The following is a 21,911-nucleotide window of genomic DNA, read 5'->3' as shown; positions in this document are numbered from 1 at the left end:
TGCTGGCCTGCCCGGGGCAGAGCTGCTCCCCAGGCGGTGGCCGCGGGGCCGCAGAGGCCGCCTGCCCAGGGGTCTCGGGCAGGAAGCTGCACCCTAGGGGCACCTGTTCTGTAGGTGGGGGCCCACACGGGGCCCCGTAGAGCAGACCGCAGAGGCAGAGTTGGGAGCCCAGATGCCGTGAACAGGAAACGCACAGGTGGCAGGGAGCACACCTCCCCGGGAGCGCCGGCCGCTGGGGAAGGACGCCCGCAGCAGACCGCAGACCTCCCGCAGGCCTCGGAGGCAGCGCTGCATCTCAGCCGGGACGATGTTTCAGTGGAGCCAACGTGTGCCGGGAGGGCAGGGCGCCCTCCCCGGGGACAGGCACGGACAGAGACGACACAGCACGTTCCCTCGAAAATGGTCCTCACACCGGACATGGGACACATTCCCTTTGAAAGCCATAGCGGTAGCTGATTAGGGCCCAGCGGGGGGGCAGGGGGCGGGAATGCTGTTTTGGAAGTGGGGGCGGCAGACGAGGCTCCGGGTGGGAACAGGCCAGGCAGCCAGTGGAGGTGCTGCCTGGCCTCGGTCCTGGGGGCCTATGTCCCCAGTGCCGTCCTGGCCTGTCCTTGCCCAGGTGTGCCAGGGCAGAGGGGCACTCGGGCCCCTAAACGTTCTCCTGATGCTTCTAGGAGGCTGACCACACGAGCAGGATTTGCAGAGGCTGCTTTATCTTTTAACAAAACAAAAAATTGTTTTCCATCTACTCCCTGCATCAGGGTGCGTAGGGGGGAGGCTTCTCCCCGGGGAGGAAGCAGGTGGGAGCAGAGACGGGGGGCGCGTTGGGAGGGAGCCGGCAGCCAGAGCTGGACTGGGACGGGAGCCACACGTCCTCGGACAGAGAGAGGTCAGTGCGGGGCGAGGCCGTGAAGGTGCAGGAGGGCTGCAATCAAAGAGAAAAGGCTTCCTCAGTCAGCGGGCAGGCCAGCCTCACACGTTACCCACGGGCGCCTGGTGCTCAGCCAGGGCCAGCAGTGCCCCCAGGGCCCGCCAGCATGACTGAGAACTGCTCCCCCATCAGCATGTGTTCCCAGGGGCCAGAAGGAGGGCCAACTGGGCCCCTTTGCACAAACTCTGCACCTGTGCAGGTCTCAGAGGTGACCAGGGCGGGCCGTACTCCTCAAGTGCCCGGCCCACACCTGCTGGGCACCAGTCTTGACACTCAAGAGGGTGGCTGTTGACCAGCCTGACACCAGGACACGTGGACGTACAAACATCGTGCAAGAAAAAGGCCACCCCGCTCGTCTGGGGCCCTAGGTTGACTCAACACTCCGTATCTTAAGGAAACACACAAAACCATCAACATTTTCAATAGAGTGCGATGGTTAACTTCATGCATCAGCGTGGCTGGACGCAGTGCCCAGATGTTTGCTCAAACCATCCAGAAGTGATTTGAGTGGGATATGCAGCCAAGATTAACCTGCAGAGCAGCAGGCTGCAGGTGGGCCTCGTCCAATCAGTTGAAGAGGAAAGGACTGAGGGTCCCGAGGAAGAGGGATTCTGCCTCCAAACACCTTCAGACTCAAAGCTGCAAAATCCGCTTTTCCCAGGGCCCTGGCCTGCAGCCTGCCCTGCAGATTTCAGACTCGCCCCGTCTCTCCAGGTCTCTGTCTGCGTATCTCTAGCGGAGTCATCCCTGTCTGTAAGGACATCTGTGTCTGTGTCCTCTACGTGCACACGTGCTAGTGATTCTGTTTCTCCGGGACCCACACTAATACACAGATGCAAAAACTGCTTCTACAGAGAAAACATTGGGCATGGCAGGTTTTAAAGGAATAAAATTTCTTGTTTTTCTCCACTTTCCCAAAAAACCTCTTAAATTTCTGTTTTTCCTTATGTTCTAAGTGTTCAAAACGCCTGCTTAAAACCAAGATGAAATAAATAAGCGAGCAAGCCCACCTATGATGGGACACCAGTGAGCTGGGCAGGCTCTGGCCTGCGGTGGGGGCAGTTGGCTCCTTCGCGCTCTACCCATCAGGTGCCCAGGGGCCAGGGGGGCCAGCCTTCCCGCCCCCCTCCCCACCCCGAGCCCTGGATCTCAGGCTCCAAGATCATTTCCTCGAAAGCCGGGGCTCTCGGGATCCAAGGGCCCAGAGCCGCTGGGTAGCCCCGCTTCTCTCTGACCTCAGGGGACAAAGCAACCCCCAGAGAACACATCCTCTAGGTCTCCGGGTCCCAGCCCCCACCACATGCTGTGCTCAGCTCTTCACCAGGAAAAAGCAGCAAGAGAACCGGAGAGTAAATCGTGTCAGACCACGGAATCAACCAGCAGGAACCACAGGATGAACCACAGGATAAACCCCCAGGAACCACGGAGAAAACCCCCAGGAACCGCAGGACACACCGCTATGGACCAGCGAGCAAACCAGTAGGAACCACAGAACAAGCCAGAAGGAAAGAGAGTAAACCAGGCTCTGCCCACACAGGCGACCCCATCAGGGGAGCGACCAAAAGTCCCCTGGTTACAGGATGTGAGGATCCCTAGTTACGGGCTGAGGCATCCTTGCATGTCCTTGTTCCCGAAAACTCATCGACGCCAAGCCCCTCTGCTCACTTCCTGACCAGGTGGCCCTGGGAGCAAGCAAGGCGGGTCCCTTCTAAGATTCTTCTTCCAACTAACGGCTCAAAAGAGCCGCCAACAGCTGCTCACTCCTTCTATCAGGGGGCAGTGTTTTCCACTGCTCGTGACTTTGGCAGAACACTTAAAATATTCCCTTTCCTCCTTTTTGATCAGCAGAGACAGAGGCATTAGCTGCTGTTTCCACCGAAGGAAACGCACAGAGCCTCCCTGACTTGTCATTTCCCGGAAATCTGATTAGGGATGTACATGCAGTTACATGCCTGCATGGGCTGGTATGAAAGCTGATTAGGGCCTCAGGGGAGGCTTGGCAGCATCTGCTGTTTGTGAAGAGCCAGGGGCTCGAAGGTGGATGAAGACAGAACCCAACACCAAGACAAAGCGGTCCCTCCGCAGCCTGGAGCTGTAAGGAGGCAAGACCGTGTGTGCCCTGCAGCCCGGCAGGAGCGCGCCTCCCGAGGGGCCGGGAGCAGGATGCCCACCTGCGCCAGGTCAGGGGTCAGAGCGCCCGGCCGCTGCCTGCCTCCAGCACCAGCAGGTGCCCAGGATGAGGCCTGTCCTCACCAGGTCCATCCTGCGGCCGGGCTTGCGAGAGGCTGGGGCTCAAGAGGAAAGGCCTGTGGAACCACCTCTGCCTCCCGGCCGGCCCGCCCAACAAGCTGGGCCCCCGAGGGTCATGGGAGGACAGTGGCCTGGAAACAAATGGCCAGGGCCTGAGAACCACACCCCAATTCACCTGCAGTGCCCACCAGCCGTGCAGAGACACACAGCCCCTCCAACCTCCCAGGGCCTGCCAGTGTGCCAAGCCCCCTGGCCACCCCCCAAACAGAGGCCAAGACAGGCTGTCTGCACCTGACCCCGAGGACTCAGGGCGACATCTGAGGACACTGCCGGTCGTGCTGGCAGCCGGGGAGTGGGCCAGGATGCTGCTCCACTAACAAGGCTTCACCCCGAGCACCATCTTCCCACAGCAGCCCCAAGGCCACCAGAGCTGTATCAGCTGAAGCCTGGGCAGGTGCCGCCTTTGTGGGTAAAGTGTGGTTGAATGTTGGCAAACCCAGGTCAGCCCACTCAGTGACCCTGCCATGTCACAGCAGCCGGGCAGCTGTCCTGTCCCCAGTCGCTCTGGCCAGGAAACTGCAGCCAACGTCTGTGGGGCCCGTCAGAAGTTAGAAGATCTTGAGGACACAAGGACACATCTGGCTGCATCGCCAGGACCAGCAGGGCAAAGGGCGCCCCAAGTGCCCGGGGCTGTCAAACGTCGGCGCCTCCACGCCCCCTCAGAGCGGCCCACCCCCCAGCTGGTCCACACCGGCTCCTCCACCCCACCACTGAAATGGGGGGCAAAGCCACAGGTCCCCCAACATCTGCCCTCAGCCCCAGCCCCTGACCCGCGTCCCATCCAACCGACGCTTCCCGGATGACCTGGCCCGGGACGCCCGCCTACCTGCAGAGGCAGAGGGAAGGACGAGCAGGGGGCACCGGCTGGGGGTGCCTGGCAGAAGCCCGCGTAGGCCAGGATCTGCTGGGCGGGGTTGTAGAGGGTCTGAGGTGGTGACGAGGGGCCGTAGGCCAACTGAGACAGAGGGACCTGCCACAGAGCACAGAGACGCGTCCCTCTCGGCCCCGAGCCCCCTGGAGCTCCCCCGCTGCCTGCACCTGCCAGGTCCCGAGGGGGAGTCCGCGCCCTCCCACCAGTCTCTCTCCGGCTTAGTTCTGCTTCGTCTTCCTGTTTGTTGGTCCCGGGGACCCACCAAGAGGCCAGGTTGGCCCAGCTGCTCTTGGTCCTGTTTTGTGAAAGCGAGGAACCCAAACCCCAATCCAGGAGCCAGTGTCCTGGGCGTCTCCCCACAGCTGCACCGGGAGGGGCTGACCCCAAAGACACCCTTGGCTCAGGGCAGCGGCAGCGGGACCCTCTCCCCGCGGGGGCTCCGGCCACATGGATTTGTGGAGAAGCCCGAGCAAGACCAGGGCTTCCCGAACGCCTCTAGCTCCTCCTCGCTCGCCCACGGGGGCTCTGACTCTCAAGAGGAGTGCGGGACGTGGGCCCCCACAGGCAGACCTCCCTGAAGGCGGCCAGCCACTCCCTGAAGCTCCGGGTTCCCAGACAGAGGTGCAGCTTTCCCTAGGGGCACAGAGCCTGGACCCCTGCCTGGTGCCCACGTGCAGGCCCTGCGGGGCGGGGAGGGGCCATGACAGCAGGACAGGCTCCAGTCCTGAGGTGGGAGGGGAGGGGGCTGGACCCGCGCACCCACCCCACATCCAGAGGCGACCGCAGGGGAGCAGAGAGCCCAGAGCTCGGCACGAGAAGGGTCCCCACGTTTCCTCCTCCTGCGGGCCTGGCACCAGGTCCTCCCCCCAGGAGCTCAGCTCAGTCCTGCACGGCCTCCAACCAAACGCCGAGCCGTGAAAAGGCAGTTCAGTAACAGGGAGGCAGGACTCCCCTTAAGCTCATTCTTAAGTTATAAAATCCGTTAAACTTGCAAGAGCGTAGCCACCTGTAGGTGCTAGATTGTAAGGGTCACCTTGCTTGCTTCTTCTAACACCCCAGACTTTGGGTGAGAGAGAGGGGCGCCTAGACACAGCCCTGTCCGTGGGAGGAGGACAGGACCAGCCAGGCGTAGCGACGCACTTTCCGGGGTGTCACTACTTTCTAGAGAGAACGCCCAGCAAGTCTCTTACAAACTCCCTGAACACAGGAGCCCCTTCTGGAGAACCCGTCCCGCTGAACACCAGCCCTGGAGACAGCACAGCAACCTGCCCCCGGCTCTCAGGGGCAGAATGCCAACAGACACACGGTCCACCTGGCCTACCCTCAGTTCCCCTAGAAAATCTGCCAAGAGGGCAAACTCTGCCCACAGCAGGAAAGGCCCCCACCCCGAGGGTCCTGCAGAGTCCGGGGTTCCTGCAGCAGGCAGCCGTGTCCTTGGAGGATGGGGTGCGAGAGTGTAAAGATGCCTTGCGACCAAGGTGTCCTCGCGGCCAGGGATGGGGGCCGGGGCGGAGGGGGAGGGAGGCTCGTGTTTATAGGAGCACCAGGGCCTCCTGCAGAAGCTCAGATTTCATCGGGGTCAGGAAACCTTGGAGAAGTGTCAGATCTCAGAGGCTCCAGGCTAAGCTGAGAAGCGTGGCCCCTGGGAAAGTCTCCAGGGCTGCGGTGACAAGCCGTCCCATGCAGTGTGAGCTGCAGACGGGGCTGGGGTCTGGCCTGTGGGCTTTGCACTGCCTTCTTGTTATATAACTGGGTGGCAGCTGTGAGCTCTCCTTGGTGGCGGCGGCTTCGGGAGCTCACCTCCCCTGCGACGAGGGGTGACGTCACGGGAGGTGGTGTCTGGGCCTCTCGTGGGAACAGGGTATGGAACAGGTGGGTCCCCAGAGAGGAGCCGGTAGGGCAGCCTCGGCCCCACCCGGCAGTGCTGCCCCCTTCCCAGGGGCTCACACCAGCGTCACCCGAGTTTGGGAAGCTCAGGCCTGAGCCCCAGGCCTACCAATGTGAGCTCGGGGGCTTCGGTGCAGCGGGGTGGAGGCAGCCCTTCGGGCGCTGGGCTCCAGGCCCCTTCCTGCAGCCAAACCCTGAGGCTGGCGGCTCTTCTGGTGGCTTCACGGCCTTTTCCATCCGAGAGTCCGCCCAGCGCGGGGTGGGCGCAACTCACCATGTCCTTGAAGGCCCCCAGGACAGCCGCGGTGACGATGCCCAGGAACAGGCCCAGGACGTTGAGCACGGCCGAGGCCCAGAGCAGCCGATAGAGGTGGAGCACGTCCTGGCAGCTGCTCACGCCCACGAACTCGTAGTAGGTGGCAGGGTGCTCGGCGCTGCGCGGGGAGAGGCGACAGCATCACCACCCCTGTGGGGCAGACCTGGAGGACGCGGGGTTGGGCCTGACGCAGGCGGGGTCTCTGCTGAGAAGACCCAGGGGCCCCTCTAGAGGCAGGACCAGCGGCCCAGCACACCCTGAGGCCACGAGGCAAGGCTGTCCGGGGAGCCTGGATCGTCTGGGGAGGCACCCCGACCACTGAGCAGGAAAGACTGCCCCAAACAGGCTGGTCACCCCCAGAGCCAGCAGGGTGCAGAGTCTCAGCCCTCCTCCGGGCCGCCCAAGCAGGAACATGGGGGTGGGGGGTGGGGAGGAGGCCCAGGGTCACCCTGGCCCCCGCCACCCCTGGTGGCCTGTGCAGGCTCTGGACCAGAGCGACCTGTAGCCCAGGCCTCAAGGAGCCGCCCCTCCCATTTGGATCTGGAAACGGGGTGAATCTCTGCTCTGGGGGAAGGGTGCAGCCTAAGGTTTGGAGTTCTCAGCAATTCAGGGGGCCCCCAAGAAACAAACATTAAACTCCCTGCTGGCATTAACGTAGCTGTTCAAGCTATTAACACACAATTTAAACGCAACGTGGGGAGGGTTCTGATTCCCAAACGAGGAGCTGGGAACTTGCCCTGGTTCAGACACAAGTAAAAAGCTAGACAGACCGAATAATCAAAGCGGGGGGTGGGGGGGGCGGCAAACCGCTGCCCCTGCCCCAGCCCAGCCCGGAGGGGCCGGAATCCCGGCCGAGGAGCAGAAATCCCTGGGGGAGGAAAGCGCAACCTCTGGTGGCCAGTTGCTGGCACCCAGTGTGGACACTCCTAAAGGTCAGAAATTCCAGGGACCCAGGGAGATTTACCTCTAGGACAGGTTCCCACCGTAAATGTACCAGAACGATCCCTCCGCCTCGGGCAGGGCTGGGGGAAGCACCATCTGAACCCCCAGACATCAGGGGAACAAGGTGCAGAGCTCGTGCTGCAGGGTCGTCAGCGCCTCACTGACCCCGGAGGGGAATGCGCAACCCCAGCCCTCCCGCCACCCTGTCCACCCACTGGTGATGGTCGCCCCGAGGCCCAGGCTCCCAGAGACCCCGCTCCCCATCCCTGGCCACACCCCGCAGCCCCGTCGTCCTGTCTGTGACACGGAGCCCACGCCCTTCCCTCCACGAATGTCTGAGGACTGAGCCCATGGGGGTGCGGCGTCCGAGGACAGGAGGGCAGGGAGTCCAGGGGCCTGGGGTCTCGGCCGCCGCCTCCTCACCTCTGGCAGTTGTAGAGGTCACAGCAGTAGCATGTGTCGCCCTTCACCTTCAGCTGGCACTGGCCGTTCAGGGAGTGACAGGTGACCTGCAGCAGAGAGACCAGTCAGGCACCCCTTGTCCTTTCCCGGAGTGGACAGGGGAGGCCCTCCTGAGCTAAGCTCCCTGCCCCGCCCCTTCCTCTGCCTGGTCCAGGTGAGCGGGGCAGGGGGCGACAGGGCCCCCCACAGGAGGAACAGGTAGAGGACCAGGTGGACAGCACAGCTGGACAAGGAGCAGGGGAAGGCTCTGGGTGCCATGCCTCCTGGAGGGGCTCTTACAGGTGGGGCCCCTCCAGTGAGACCCTTCCTGACCTGCCAGGGCACAGCTCCCCCAGCTCCATCTGACAAAGCCACCCCCCAACCTCATGGAGGCCTCCCCCCGGGTGCCTGCTTCCTTGGGGCTGCAAATGTTTGGGGGACATTTAAACTTAAAGGAGCAAGACTGGGGCAGAAACACGCACCACCCACCCCCTTCCCCCAGCCACGTGGTTGGGCAGAGACCACCCAGCTTCAGGGGGAGGACAGTGACCTTTGGGGAGAAGGAACCTGGGGAGGATGGCGCAAGAATCAGGGCGCGCCGGGGCAGGGCGGGGGGCAGGGCGGGGGCAGGGCAGGGGGGCATGGCCAGACCCCAGAGGTCCTCAGGGCCTCCCTGGGCCTGGCCCTCTTGAGCTGAACCTCAAGTGACCCTTGGGCAAGTGGCCTTTCTTTCAAGGTTCTGTGGCCAGCCCCTAACAATCACCCAAATTGGGGGGTGGAGGGAGGGCTTGAGCAAGGGTCATAGATTAATCTGGAAGCACATGGAAGACAGTGTCCACAGGCAGAGGCCAGAGACAAGCAGCTGGGAGCAGGGCAGCGGGTCCTTGTCTCAGACCAGGAGGGGGCTGGGCGGGGCTGAGAGGTCAGGGCAGGCGCAGGGCAGGAAGGAAGGGCCAGGGCCACCCTGGTCTCTGGGCCAGAGCCAGCACGTGGGGAGGGCAGAGCCTCAGGACGGAGAGCTGGGGGCCAAGATACTCTGCCCTAGTCCTGACCTAGGTGTTCCTGCCAGGAGTGGCCCCTGCTGGGCGTGTCCCCACTGGGACGTGTCCCCACCAGGAGTGTCCCTGCTGGGAGTGTCCCCGCCGGGAGCGTCCCTGCCAGGAGTGTCCCCGCCGGGAGCGTCCCCACCAGGAGTGTCCCTGCCGGGAGTGTCCCCTGCTGGGCGTGTCCCCACTGGGACGTGTCCCCACCAGGAGTGTCCCTGCCGGGAGCGTCCCTGCCAGGAGTGTCCCTGCCGGGAGTGTCCCCACTGGGACATGTCCCTCCTCCTGGGGAGCCTCCCCTGCTGGCAGTTGTGAGGAGCAATAGCAGGGGACAGTGGCCTAGAGCACGGCCAGCCCCCCAAGGCCTGAAGCCCCACCCAGTCCACGCTCTGCTCTGAGGTGCAGACTCTTCACGTGCAGACATGGCTGGTCTAGCCCTGGGGAGGTGACAGAGGGGACAGCTGAAGAGGGGACAGTGCCCCTCAGGCCTGCACACCCTAGGACATACTGACATCTATGGAGCAAGTCGCCGGCCCCAGTGGAGCTGTGTAGACGGCTCTGGCCCCAGAACTTTCAAGGAGCTTATACCTCCCCGCATGCAGCTCCCCGGGGTGCAGCCAGCTCCCCGGCTGGTTCCAGGTCCTGGGGTCGAGACTCCCTGGGGAGGGCCGGGGCCAGGCAGCCCCAGGGCAGGCAGGCCTGTCCTCAGAGCGCCCCAAGGGGTCTGGGCCGGGGGCTTGCTTCTCCAGGACCCCAGGACTGCACAGGACACGTCAGGGTGAGCAGGAAGGACGCCTTTGGAGAAAAACAAGCCCTGAGAAGCCGGCAGCACGGCCCCGCCCCCCATGGTCCACGCAGCACCTCACCAGCCCGCCAGCCTTGACCATGGCCTCTGAGCCCCAGGGTCCCCCCACCTGTGCCCCTCCTTCTTGACATGCGAACAGCTTCAGAGGCCGTGTCTGGTCGACCAACAAATCTGCACCAAGCTAGACAAGCCCGGATGGAGGGAGCCACGTGGCCACCCGGGATGGTCTGAGCGGAGAGCTGAGAGCAGCTGCCCCCGCGCCCTGGCCATTCCCAGAATAGAAATGACATCACCCTGCAGACGTCCTCGGCCCAGGGCCGGTCGGCCAGCTTACGGCCAATTTCATCAACAGAAAGCTTATCGGAAAAGCCGCACCAACTCGACATGTGAGTCCCAGGGCTGCTGCACGTCGAAGGCGAGGCCGAAGCTGTGGTCCCAGTGACCACGACCACAAAGCCAGGGCGGCTGAGGGCCGAGCGCAAGCTGTGCCAGCCTCACCAGGCCCAGGGGGCAGATGTGGACCAGGACCCGGACCCCTGGGCGGGGCCGCACTGGCCTTACCTCCGTCTGGTAGACGTCGTGCAGGTAGCCGACTTCGCTGGAGTAAAACTGGCACCTTCCTGCCACCAGGGGCCGGGGCTCCTAGAGACAGAAACACAAAGCCAATGGCCAGTTCCACCCCACGTCAGGGGGGACCAGAGGCGCTCGGGCCTGTCACCAATGCCAGCGGGAGCCTCCAGGAAGACAAGAAGCGGGAGACGCCGTGGCTCGTCCCAGGGCAGCTGGGCTCCTGCATCCAGGGGGTGAGGCCAGGCGCCCGCCCCTGCCGCCCGCCCCTGCAGCCCTGCTGGACCCTCCTCCCTGGAGGAGCATCCCCTCAGGTCCGTGATGAAGACTGTGCAGAGCCCAGGCTTTGTGGGGGTCTGTTCCAGGCGCTGGCTTCCACTCACTACCGAATCTTCACCACCCAATAGTGATGAAGCAGTTCTTACTAAATGAAATGATAATCGCTCTCAGCCCTGAGGCCAAATCACACAAATTTGTAATGAAACTGGAAGTCACCGTTCTCTGGGGTAACCCTGCGCCCTCGTGGGGCTGGAGAGACCCCCACATGGGTCCCTTCTGGTCAGGACAGCAGGTGCAGTGCTCAGGGAGGCCTAGGTGTTCCACAAAACTCACATGGAGGCGTCTGCACACTGGTCACCAGATGCAGTTCAAGCCCAGTGAAGCCCCCGCGTGCCTCCTGCAGGGGTCGGAAACTCCGGCCCTCGGCCCAATTTTGTAAATAAAGTTTTATCAGCACATTTGTCTGCATACAGTCTGTGGCTACTTTTGTGCTGTGACAGCAGAGTGCTGACTAAGGCCACGTGGCCACAGCCTAAGGTTTGACGTCCTGGCCCTTTGGAGAGTCCGCAGGCCCGGCCCGGGTCCGCAGCTGAGAGACAGACAAGCTCAGGATCAGGAACCGCCCAGAGGACACCATGCCCAGTGTGGGCGCCCTGCAGCCAGTCACTGAGGACGCCCTGGGCCTCAGCTCAACAGCAGCTCTCAGGCGACTGAAGCCAGGCCTGCACTGGACCGGAGCAGAAAGCCTGGCCGGGAACCACAGCCCCGCCCCCCACCCGCCTCTCTCCCACCAGGAGCCCCAGGGGCGAGCTAGTGCCTGAATTCCCCACAGATCGCCTGCCTGGGCCACCTCCTGATTCCAGGGCAAAGCCAGCCAGCTGGGCAGGGGGGCCCTCACCTTCAGAGATGACCCTCTAGGCCTCCTGTGCGTCCCTGGAACCAGGTGGGCCCGTTCTCACCCCTGGGGGAGGACAGACAGGTTCCTCGACCCAGGAAACCAGGGGGTAGGGGACTGAAAGGAGGGCAGAGCCCAGGAAAACCAGCCATGCACCCAGACCCTACTGCTGCTGCCCCCGGCAGGGCGGGGTTCCCAGAACTGCCTGCCGGAGCAAGTCCTCTGCTCAGAGATACAGCTCAGTTTCGGGGAGGGGAACCCGGGAAAGGAGGGCCTGGTCCTGACACAGCCTGAGCCCGAGACTGGAACTCGCCCCAGGGGGGAAGAGGTGGGGCAGTACCAGCAAACAGACCTTGAGAATCAGCGTGGTGGGCGCCCACAAACCCTCCTGCGCCCCGCTGGGCGCTGGCACGTTCAGCCAGAGGAAGCTGAAAAGGCACTTAAGGCAGAAGGAAAGAAAAGCACAGGGATGAGGGGACTTGGGCAGGAGGCGTACGGCCGGCCCTCAGAGTCAGCAGGGCGTCCTCCTTAGGGCCTGCGTCCAGCGGTGGAGGCAACGGAGCCAATGGGCAGCCCCCCCACCCAAGCCGGGCTCCGTCCGCTTTTATTGGACGCTGTCCCATCAGGAGCGTGTGCACATGTGCCCACTCGCAGGGGCCAGGATGCTGGCGGCTGCCTCTGTGGCTCCTGTTGCAGGATTACACGTCCAGCTGCGATGAGACCTGACTCGCCATTCTCATGGCCTCCACTGCAGGCCTGCAGCCTCGGGTTCACCACAGCTCCTGGTCCTGCACACACGCTGGGTGGGCTGGGGACAGCGACTGCCTCCTCCCGGCGCCCCGGGCACCTGAGTGTGGCGGACACACCAACCCTGGCGGGTCATCACGCTCTCACAACAGCCACTGTGCACGTTTACAAGGAAAAGCTGGCACCTGGATGCCTGGACACCACCCCACAAAGCATGCGGGTCTCTGCTGGGCCTGGCATGGCAGGACCTCCACCCACGGCCTGTCACCCCACAGGAGCCTGTCCCAGCACCATCTCCCCGGGGCAAGGGTTCAGCTCAGAGTCTGGTGGACAGAGCTCTCTCCTTCTGCAGCGGGAGCCCCGACACTTGTCGACGAGCCTGGGGGCTGCTGGGGCAGCGGAGGTGAGGCCTCTCCTCCTCGGCCCAGTCCGTCCTGTCCAAGACCCTAGAACATCTGAAGGAGGTTCTCGAAAGCAGGATGGTCCCTTCGCTGTGTCCACCTCACTGGGAGGGGGCTGAGCAGGTGCCTTGGGGGGGCAGGGCACGGGTCCAGGGCACTTGGTGCAGTGCCAGCACAGGGCTTCCTACCTCCTCACCCCTGACCCCAGCTGATGCTGGGAACAGAAAATGGCACAGCAGGGACCCAGACGCGCTCGTCTCAAAGGAGGCGGGCGCCCAGGAGCGCGGAGCCCTGGCTCAGGGCGACCCCTGCGCTGCCAGGCTCTGCGCCCCGCCCGCGCCTCCGCTCCGGCTCGTGCCTCCGCCTCGCCTGAAATGCGAAGGGCCGCTTGGTGCCGGGCCGGCCGAGCTCTCACGAACGTCGGAACGGGAGCATCCTTGTGAAGACCGATTTTACATCTTGCCTTCGGCGGGCTCTGCCTTGACCCCTTTAACGTAACCTGGCGTCTTTATCGTCCTCCTCCTCAGGGCTCTAATCTTTCCCTCGGAGCCTGTTCCCTATTTGCTAAAACACACGGCCATGCGCTCTGCGCCGGGGCTGAGGGGCCCCACGGTGCCCGAGCGTGAGTGTCCGACGTGGCTCCGACAGCCGTCCATCCCGCGGGGACAGCCGCACACAGGGACCTCAGGGCACAGCATCCGGCCAGCGGATTCTGCCCCTAAGAGACGCATCTGAGCTAAAAACCCGAGTCGATGGGGCGGATGCAGGACGCGTCTCATCCTGTTGACTGGTCAGGGGCCTGAGGAGGGTCACGGAGCTGACCACTCCGGTTCTAATCACGTGAGGTTGGGGCGGTTTCGGAGGAAAAGCGGGAAGGAGAGGAGGAAAGACAGCGCTTGGCCAACGAACGGCTGGCAAGACAGCGAGGCCCCCTGCGCTGCGGAAGGAAATCAGTTTGGGCAGATTGCTTAGACCCACTAAGTGACCGACTGAGAGCAGAAGCAGGAAGACCGGAAAAAACTCACGATGTGCCTCGCAGCAAACACGCCGTCCACGATGGCGCAGCAGAAGGCAGCCACCACGCCGAAGCTGATGAACACGACGGCCGCCACCAGCTGGAAGCAGAAGGGGGAGCTCAGTCCTCCTCTGGGAGCTTCCTCCAGTGCCCGTCCGCTGGGGCCCCGCCCGACGACCCCCCCACCTCTTTGTGCCACAGGGTCAGGATGGAGGGCGGGGCTCGTGGACAGGGAGCTGCCAGTCCTCGGCCCCTCCACCCGCCGCGCAGATAAGGAGGGCACTTTCCAGGGGACTTCAATGTTGCCCCTTCCCGCCGGTTCGAACGCTGCTTCAAAGACCCCACACGTTCCACATACACGTCAGGGCTTGACACACGAGTGCTGCCGTAGGATGGACTCTGCGGCATACAGAACCCACACCTGCTGGCAGGACACGCCACATCTGGGAGACGCCACCGTTTCACTCCCCTCCCACTGCCTAAACCCCTAACCTCCCCAAGGGCACAGCCTGTTCTCAGCCCTCGAGCGCTGCCAACCCGAGGGAAAAGCCAGGCTGTGGGAGGCGGGGGCAGGACCCAGGTATCGGGCGGGGGGAGCGAACGGTGCTGGGAGGAGAGATGGGGAGAAATGGGGACATCCCTGACAGCCGGGGTTCTGTGTGTCCTCGGGCGGCAGGCCCCTCCCCCGAGCCAGCTTCATAGCCGATCCGTCCTGGCGGCTGCACTTCCTCGACCCGCCTTCTCGGCCCCTCCCCACCCACACAGTGGCAATGCCAGCACGGGCTGGAACAACCCACGGAGACCAGACAGAAACAGTGCACGGCCAGCACATGCCCTCCGGACCCTCGAAACCCGGCGAGCGGACGCGCAGAGCTGACTGCAACTCACAGCTCGCCTCCCAAAGGCGGTGCAGCAACAAGACTGCAAACTGACATGATCAATAAACGCCAGGCTTGTAAAACTGGCCAAGGCTGGCGCTCGTACACCCCACAAACTGTGGACGGGCTGTGTCTGCGTTTCCTGCCTACAGAGCCCCCTGGACGTGTTCTGGTTTCCACCGAGCCCTGCTCTCTCCTCAGATGGCAGAGCCTGGCATCGTCCTCTCCCAAACCTAGCAGAAGGTGCCAGGGGACTTTATACACCGTGACTTAAATGAATTGCCACCCACTCCAAACCCAAAACTTCTCTTCCTGTGCCCCAACCTTAGCTGCTAGACACCAGACAGGGTACAACACGTACCCCAGGGTCCCAGGGTGATGCTCACTCAGACTAAGGTGTGAGTGGCAGCCACTAAGCCCTGAGTCCAGGGTGCAGCTGTGCACAACCTGTGCCCAGGCACTGACCCAAGGGTGGCTGGACTGGGGCGGGGGCTTTCGCAGGAACACCAGCTAAGGCTGCGAGGGGCGGCACTGCCCCATCACCCCCCACCCACGTTGGAAAGAAACACCATTCTCACCATTTGCCGTCTGTTCTCCACCAGGTGGATGCCAATAATTCCTAAGAAAGATCCAAAGCCCAGCTGACCGCAAAGGAAAACAAGGAGAAAACACCGGGTTACACGGCTTCAGCCTGATGCCGACAGGGGACAGCGCCCGCCTGCCTGCAAACCTCCCCAAAAGGCCAGGCCGGCCCCACGCCGCAGGGCCCACGCATCGGGAGAATTTCTTGGTTTCCCTCAGCTTGAAAGACTAGTCCCAGCCACGCTGGGGGCGAAGCGGCTCCAAGCAGCCGGTGAAAAGCCTCTCACAGATGCAGGGCCCACAAGGAACACTTTCCTGGAGCCAAGGCCACTCGGCCACCAGCCCTGCTGTGCGACTTTGGAGCGACCATGCAGGCAGGTGCAGCCGCCAGCCTGGGGACGGATGTAAGCTGGCAGCACAAGCATGGAGCCTCTGAAGCTAGTGCAAATTTCATGCACTGAACATCATACTTGTTGGTGTGCATGGACCTCTTTGTCTGTAAGTGTATCGATGGAGGCAGACGTGTCTCTGTAACTGTATCTGTGCAGGAGGATGTGTCTCTGTGTGTCTGCGGAGGTGGCCGCGTCTCTGTAAGTGTGTCTGTGGACATGACCAGGATGCGCAGATACAATTTTCACCAATAATTTAAGAATCCTCAAGGAATAAAGGAAGATGAGTGTTTTCTTTGAAATACCACAGTCCAACTCCACGTTCAAAGTAGCAAAATCGCACTCCAACATAAATGCATTAAAATATACCTATTAAGTTTTACTAAGTCCCTTTTTTTTGGATTAAAAAACATCCTCTTCCCAAAGTATGGAGATGCCGGCTCCTTCCAACCCGCTTTCTTCCCTGGACCCACCTTTTCTATAAGCCTCGAGGCTGAATGCAGTGTGGCCACAGGAGTGGCTCTTTCCACGTTTTCTTGGAGCAAAGCTCGTGTGTCACATCGCAGTTTGCTTTCAGAACCATTCAGCGGAAGCCGGTTTCACTCTGGGCATTACCCAGGAATTAGTTCTGGCAGAGGGAGGTCTGGACACACCCGTGGGTCCGAGTGTGATCTCAAGGCGAACTAACTCCTCGAGCCATGAAGCTTAGAGAACAAGGCAAAAAACTGCTGGAGGTGGAGCCTGATGCTCGGTGAGAGGTCTGGGCACGGGCCCTCCAGGCCACCGGCCCCACATCCCCCGTCCAGGACCCAGGCCAGGAAGTCTCCTGAGACTTCACTGAGAAAACTCTCTGCCCGGACACTGTTTCATAGGCGTACACATAAATTATACACAGGAAGGTAACGTAGACTTGTAGAGCACAGGCAAAATACAAAAGCAAACAATAGCCGCTTTGGAAAGAGCCAGCGTTGTCATTGCTATGGCTCAGGCTGCTGCCGTGGCACAGGTTCGATTCTTGGCCTGGGAATTTCCACATGCCACAGGCATGGCCAAAAAAAAAAAAAAAAAAAAAAAATACCAAGATAAAATGAACAATATTTGTAACACATTTTAAAACGTTTTTATCTTTGCTAAAAACAGTGTGAACGTCACTACTAGTCTTGACAATATCTTCCATGGGAGTAATGAGATTGAATAAGCTTCGGTTTTTAAATCTCAGTTTAGCCCTGTGACACAGCTGCTCAGGGTTCTGGAGCATTCGAAGGGTGTCATAGCTGATAAAGACCCCTGTGTGCAATGTGGGCGCTTGGAGCCAATGTCATTGCCAACAACTGGCCATGAGTTCAGAGTTCAGAGGTCTGCATGGTGCTGGCCTTGGGGCAGCTGTTGCCAGGTCAGGTTGGGCAGAAGGTTACCCGGTGGAGCTCCTGCCCAGAGCAGAAGAGAGGGCGCTTTAGTCCGTTTTCCTGCTGGTCCCACGCAATGCCATTCTCGCCTCTTCTGCGGAGGCTCTCTGGCACCTGTGAGGCTCCGAGTCCATCTTCCGAGGGTTGGTTTGCTCCACGCAGACTCAGGGGCCACAACCCAGGAATTGCACGGCTGGTTCCCTCCAGGGCCTGGGGAGGCTCTGGGCCAGGGCCGTTCACACCCCTCAGCCGCGACCCCCCTCCTGCCCCTCCCCTGCTTCTCAGGACCCTGTGCCCCCCAGGCCACCTGATGATGCAGGATGATCACGCCCCTGCAGCTGGCCGCCTAGCACCCTGGACCCCACTTTGCTGTGCAGCCCGCCACGTCACAGGCCATGACTGTGCAACCCAGCAGGCCCTCGACCCTGGACTCGGTGTCAGCACCACCCAGAAGCCTGTCCCCGTGCCCCCGCCCCCTCCCCCCGCAGAGCTGGGAACTGCGACACTCACCACGATCCCTGGGTAGTAGCCCCCCACGGCCACGTTCTCTGTCCTGGTGTTGGCCGTGAGGCCGAGGGTCAGGATGAAGGTGGACACCACCAGCAGAGACCCCACAAACCACAGGGATGTCTTCTTTCTTCTGGCAAACCCTTCTGGGGGTGGGGGACAGATAGGACCCGTTAGGAGGGACGGGCTGGGGAGGGGTGCCACCAAACACCAGCTTCAGGGGTCAGCAAGGCTCCGTCCCACAGCCCCGCCACCCATTGCAGGGAGCCTGGGATTGGCTCCCCTCACCCCACTCCGCGCCCCCCTCAGGCGGAATGAAGTGGCCTTGGAACAGCTGTGGGGACACCACTGCCTGGCTCTTTCTCCCCACGCAGGCCTCCAGCACCTCCTGGGTAGCACCCAGACCCCGCCTGTCCACCTGCACGGCCCCCCACACCTCACCTCCATCTGACCCACTGCACTCAGGAGCAGAAGCCGGGCCACCCCTCCTGAAGCTCCCTCGCACCCAGAGGTGCCACCTCACGTCCTGTGTCCACATCCCCAATACCTGTCCCCCCAGAGGACAAGCCCCGTGAGGGTGGGTGGGTCTCCGCACCCTCTGGCCCAAGACGGCGCCTGTGCACAGTAGGTCCTCAGCGAACATCAGCGCCAGGGATGGCGGAGCCCTCCCTGGGTTCCGAGTCCCCTGACGGTCTTCGCCCCAGCGTCCCCCTACACAGCAGTATCATGCCAGGCGTTTATGGGGCACCTGCTGAGTGCCTGGCCCGACCGAGCACTTTACCTACACAGCAACAAGCAGCCCTGGCCCTTACGTAGGCCGCGAAGCCAGGACACCTGCCCTGCTCTGAGATGGGACAGAGGACCTTGGCTCCTGCCCTGCACCAGGCCGAGCAGGTTGCACACAGAGAGGCCGGTGCTTCCCTCCAGGATGCCAGCACGACCACGCGACTCCATAGGCACACCTGTCTCCACACCTGAGGACTTGTCTTCCTGCTCTGGTACCGGGCTCAGGGCCAAATGCGTGCATGATCAGATGGGAAGGGGTGGAAAGAAACCACCCAAGTGCAGAGCCGGCCCCTGCGCACCTGCACGTCCATTTCCGTGTGCCCTTGTCAACAGCCCCCGTTACTGGGTGGAAACGTGCCCGCTGAAAGACCGCATTCCCAGCTCCGTTCCAGCTGGATGACACATGCCCAGCAAATAACCATCCGTCTCAGTGAGGGATGTTGGGTGGGACCTACAGGAAAGGACTTCAAAGCCAGCCCCTTGCCCTTCAGCCTTCCTGCTGCCTGGAATGTGGGCATAAGGTGGAGCCTGGCAGCCACTCTGGACCACGAGGGCACCTTGACAATGGAGGTGGCACACACAGAAGGCAGAGCAGAGAGCCAGCCCCGGGTTGGCCACCTCCAAACTGTGATTAGGGAACAGAATCTCCAGACTGTAAAGCCACTATCTTGGGTGCCCTGGCATCTGTAGCCAAACTTAATTCTGAGAGTCGCAGACCTCAAGGCAATAAGACGGGAAACCGCCCCACAAGTCTGACTTCAGGGTTCTCCGTGGGCGTTTCTCCCCTCGTGTGTCTCAGGGCAGCAGGGAGCCTGGTCTACCCTCATTCGCTGCTGGTGACCGTCACTGTAAGAGTTCCTACGGTCATCGGAGCTCGGATATTCCTACCGCAGGTGGTCACCTGCAGACACACAAAGGAGGGAGAGACAGCCAGGCAGGGCGCAGGATGAGGCTCCACACCGAGCCCAGCCTGCAGGGTGTGCTTTGTCTGTTGGAAGATTAACCGCCTTGATCCCCGACTCCAGAACCAAACGAGGGATGAAAGAAAACATGGAGCTTCTTCTCACACCAGAGTTTAAAAATCGACGGGTGTGTCTGTCCGTCTCTGTGTGTCTGTGTGTTTGTCTGCTTGTATCTGTGTCTGTGTGTGTCCGTGTGTGTGTTTGGTGGGGAAGCAGCTGTATATTTGACCCTGACCACTCTCTCTCGTGGCCCCTGGCCCCTCGGGCTGCAGGGCCCCACCCTCCAGACTGTGCAGCTGAAGATTTTCACGTCCACCCACTAGCCCAGCAGCAAAGCTCAGGGGCAGATCAAGGTCACAACACCCAGGAAAGGGATTGCACTCAGAAATAAATTACACGAAACTCAGAGCCAGCATGCACCAAGAATAGCCTGGCCAGTCTGAGGACACCGTTTCTATCCAGTGACCCATCAAGGGTGAAATCTCGGGACGGTCGCCTCACTCCAGAGCTGAGCAAAACCCTTTAAGGGTCTTTATAAGGACAGAATTTTGCATAAAAAATAAAACAAAAATAACTCAAAAAAGAAGGTAGGCTATCTTTCTAATCGACGGAAGGCATACACACTTTTCCATCAGGTTGTGGAGAGAAGGGGTCCCGCACTGGAGGAAGGGCTTCCGCCATCTGCCCCCTTAGCAGGAATCTTACTGTGCGCCTGTCATAACCCAAGCATCCTCAAGGCAGTGACCTGACTGTTAACTAAAAGATCTACTATTAGGCTGATAGCCATGTGGCAGCGTACAGGAACTGTGCCCAAACCGTCAGGGGGCTGCAGAAGGAGGAGCCCCTGGGCAGGGCCTGCAGGATCCCCGCCCCTGAAACCGCTCGCCCCGAGGGAATGGATGCACTTCAGTTTCCTGAGCTGCAAGGTGCACACAAGGCCGCCGGTGACAAGTACCAGGGAAGGCTCTGGATGGACATGGTTTGATGCACTCGATGGATAAGCAGAAGGCGGCTCGGTGGTTCTTCGTACCCAGGCTACTCACCTGGGGGTTGAGGGGAGACGCCCGGCTCACTGCTCTCCTGACCCCAGCCCTCGAGGCTGTCACTCCCCAGGGGCCCCTCCCGCTCCCAGTCCAGCCCCAGCCTCCTGCCCCTCCTGCCTTCCCCACTGAGCGGAACCAGGAAGGGGGCCTCACAAAGATGGGGTGCACAGCATGGGAGGGTTCCTAGTTGCAGCCTCCCTGCCCGCCTCCGAGATAGAAGAACAAGCCCAGTGCAGCACTGAATCCGGGCGGTGGCCGTGGGGCAAAGCGACGGCCCCAGGAAACAGAGGAAAGCACCTTTCACTGTCCACTTCCCTCTTTCTCTGCTTTTACAGCGACACGTGCCCCAAGGGGGTGACGCAGGAAGTAAGGTAGGAAATACCCGTAAGCCCATCACAGCTACACTACTGTGTAATACTTTTAGATAATAAACCCACTCTTAGCATTTTTTAAAATTTAAAATTCCTCTTCAGAGGAAAAAATTAAGTCAAAAATGCCATTTTTTAATCGTCAGGTCATTCTAATATACTAAAAACTATAATCATAGCGAGTTAACAACATTTAGTAATAACAAATAGTTGTTTTTATAAGTCACTGTTTTCCTGGAGGATGGAAGCACGTGTAAGTTTGCCACAGAGAACTGCTCAGGGGAGGGGGTATAATCGAATTGTTTCTTTGGAAGAAGCCCGATTCCTTGATTATTATTTTAAAATCAAGCAACATCACCAGTCTGGTTTTTGAAAAGAGGCTTTGCACTGAGAACAGAGCTGAGAGGTTAGACACACATCTGTGGCTGGGCCGCCGCTGAGGCAGCAGCAAGGCCTGAGGCGTCACCACCCCACATTCCGGCATCAGAGCATCACCCACTGGGGAGTTATTTTTTCTCTTCTTTACATCTTCCCTGCCTCCGCCTCAGGGAAACACACCGGGCACTACTCCCAGGTTGCAAGTAGAAGGAGGAGGGCATTCCTGCCCCCCCTCCCCACCCCGACCTGGCTCCCCCCGCGGGGGGAGGGGGCCTTGGCTCTGGAAGCCGGAGTCTGTGAATTTATGGGGGAAAAGTCCAGCGAGGGTGACACCAAGAAGGCTGTAAGCGCCTCAGTCACTTTGAAGCAGGAAGAGGCCACCTGGCCCCACGAAATGAACTTTTCCTAGAAATTTCTGGAGACTGAACAAGGGTGGAAGAGGTGAAAAGGCCGTCTGGTCTACACGGACTCTCGTCTATTATTCCCCATAAAAGAGCGTGGGAAAGAGACGGCGCGAGCCCAGAGGTCCAGGAAGAAAGAAGCGGGAGAAGGGAGGATGAGCGGAGGGCCTGTGCCAGCGCCCAGGGGTCCCGCAGGGCTCCGGGGGGCGCGGCGGGAGAACCCCGAGCCTGGGCTCACCTGTGACCTCACCTGTCGTGTCCAGCAGGGCCAGGGGCCGGGGCGCCGGCGGCTGAAGCGGCTGCATCCCTGGGGGAGGAGCAGCGGCGCGAGGCCGCTCTCCCGCTGCAGCGGCGACAGCGGGCGTGGCGACCCCAGGATCCGCAGCTGGAGCACCAGACCAGGAGCGCCGCCCCTTCTGTCCGCAGCTTCCCACCTGCGGTCCGGCCCTGGCCCCGCCCCGCCCCGGCCCGGCCCCGCCCCTCATCCCGCCCCCGCCCCCGGCCCAGTCTTTCCGGGGTTCGGGGCTCAGTCCGCCCCCACCTGCCGACACAGCTCCTTGCGCAGCACTGAGGAGTTTCTTCTCTATTTTCAGCGAGTGGCACGTGATAGAGTTCTTACTGAGTGAATGAATGAAGGCCGCTTGACCCTCTGCATCTGACTCAGGACAATGGCCCTCGCATGGCATCCTCTGCGCGCTCTGACGGGAAAGCCGGCGCAGGGGGACGCAGGCTGCAGGCCAGCGGTGCCTGGTGTGGCAACA

General features: G+C 61.3%; 1 protein-coding gene across 2 annotated transcripts; it reads right to left on the bottom strand.

Moving 5' to 3' along the window:
- Positions 692–21,583, bottom strand: TMEM255B (transmembrane protein 255B). Of its 2 annotated transcripts, none has more exons than XM_013978996.2 (9): positions 21,389–21,583; positions 17,216–17,358; positions 14,907–14,969; positions 13,461–13,550; positions 10,108–10,188; positions 7,681–7,766; positions 6,274–6,433; positions 4,068–4,211; positions 692–925 (listed from the first exon to the last, which is right to left on the bottom strand). In XM_013978996.2, the coding sequence occupies exons 1-9, from the start codon at positions 21,453–21,455 to the stop codon at positions 758–760; spliced, it is 1,002 nt and encodes a 333-aa protein (XP_013834450.1). In that variant the 5' UTR covers positions 21,456–21,583; the 3' UTR covers positions 692–757. The 2 variants fall into 2 exon arrangements, with proteins under 2 accessions (XP_013834450.1, XP_005653898.1); XM_005653841.3 differs by having other exon boundaries at positions 21,401–21,583.

This window comes from Sus scrofa, chromosome 11 (genome assembly GCF_000003025.6).
Source record: "Sus scrofa isolate TJ Tabasco breed Duroc chromosome 11, Sscrofa11.1, whole genome shotgun sequence".
NCBI lineage: Eukaryota > Metazoa > Chordata > Mammalia > Artiodactyla > Suidae > Sus > Sus scrofa.
Note: the sequence above shows the minus strand (reverse complement) of the source record. Positions and strands in the feature narration are given on the sequence as shown.

Bases quoted from the DNA above. Each gene is read 5' to 3' on its own strand.
- TMEM255B (XM_013978996.2), bottom strand. From the start codon at position 21,455: ATGCAGCCGCTTCAGCCGCCGGCGCCCCGGCCCCTGGCCCTGCTGGAC. The intron at 7,767-10,107 runs GTAAGGCCAGTG...TCTCTGCTGCAG, and splicing joins ACGACGTCTACCAGACGGAG to GTCACCTGTCACTCCCTGAA. The intron at 926-4,067 runs GTAGGCGGGCGT...CTTTGATTGCAG, and splicing joins CCTTCCCTCTGCCTCTGCAG to CCCTCCTGCACCTTCACGGC.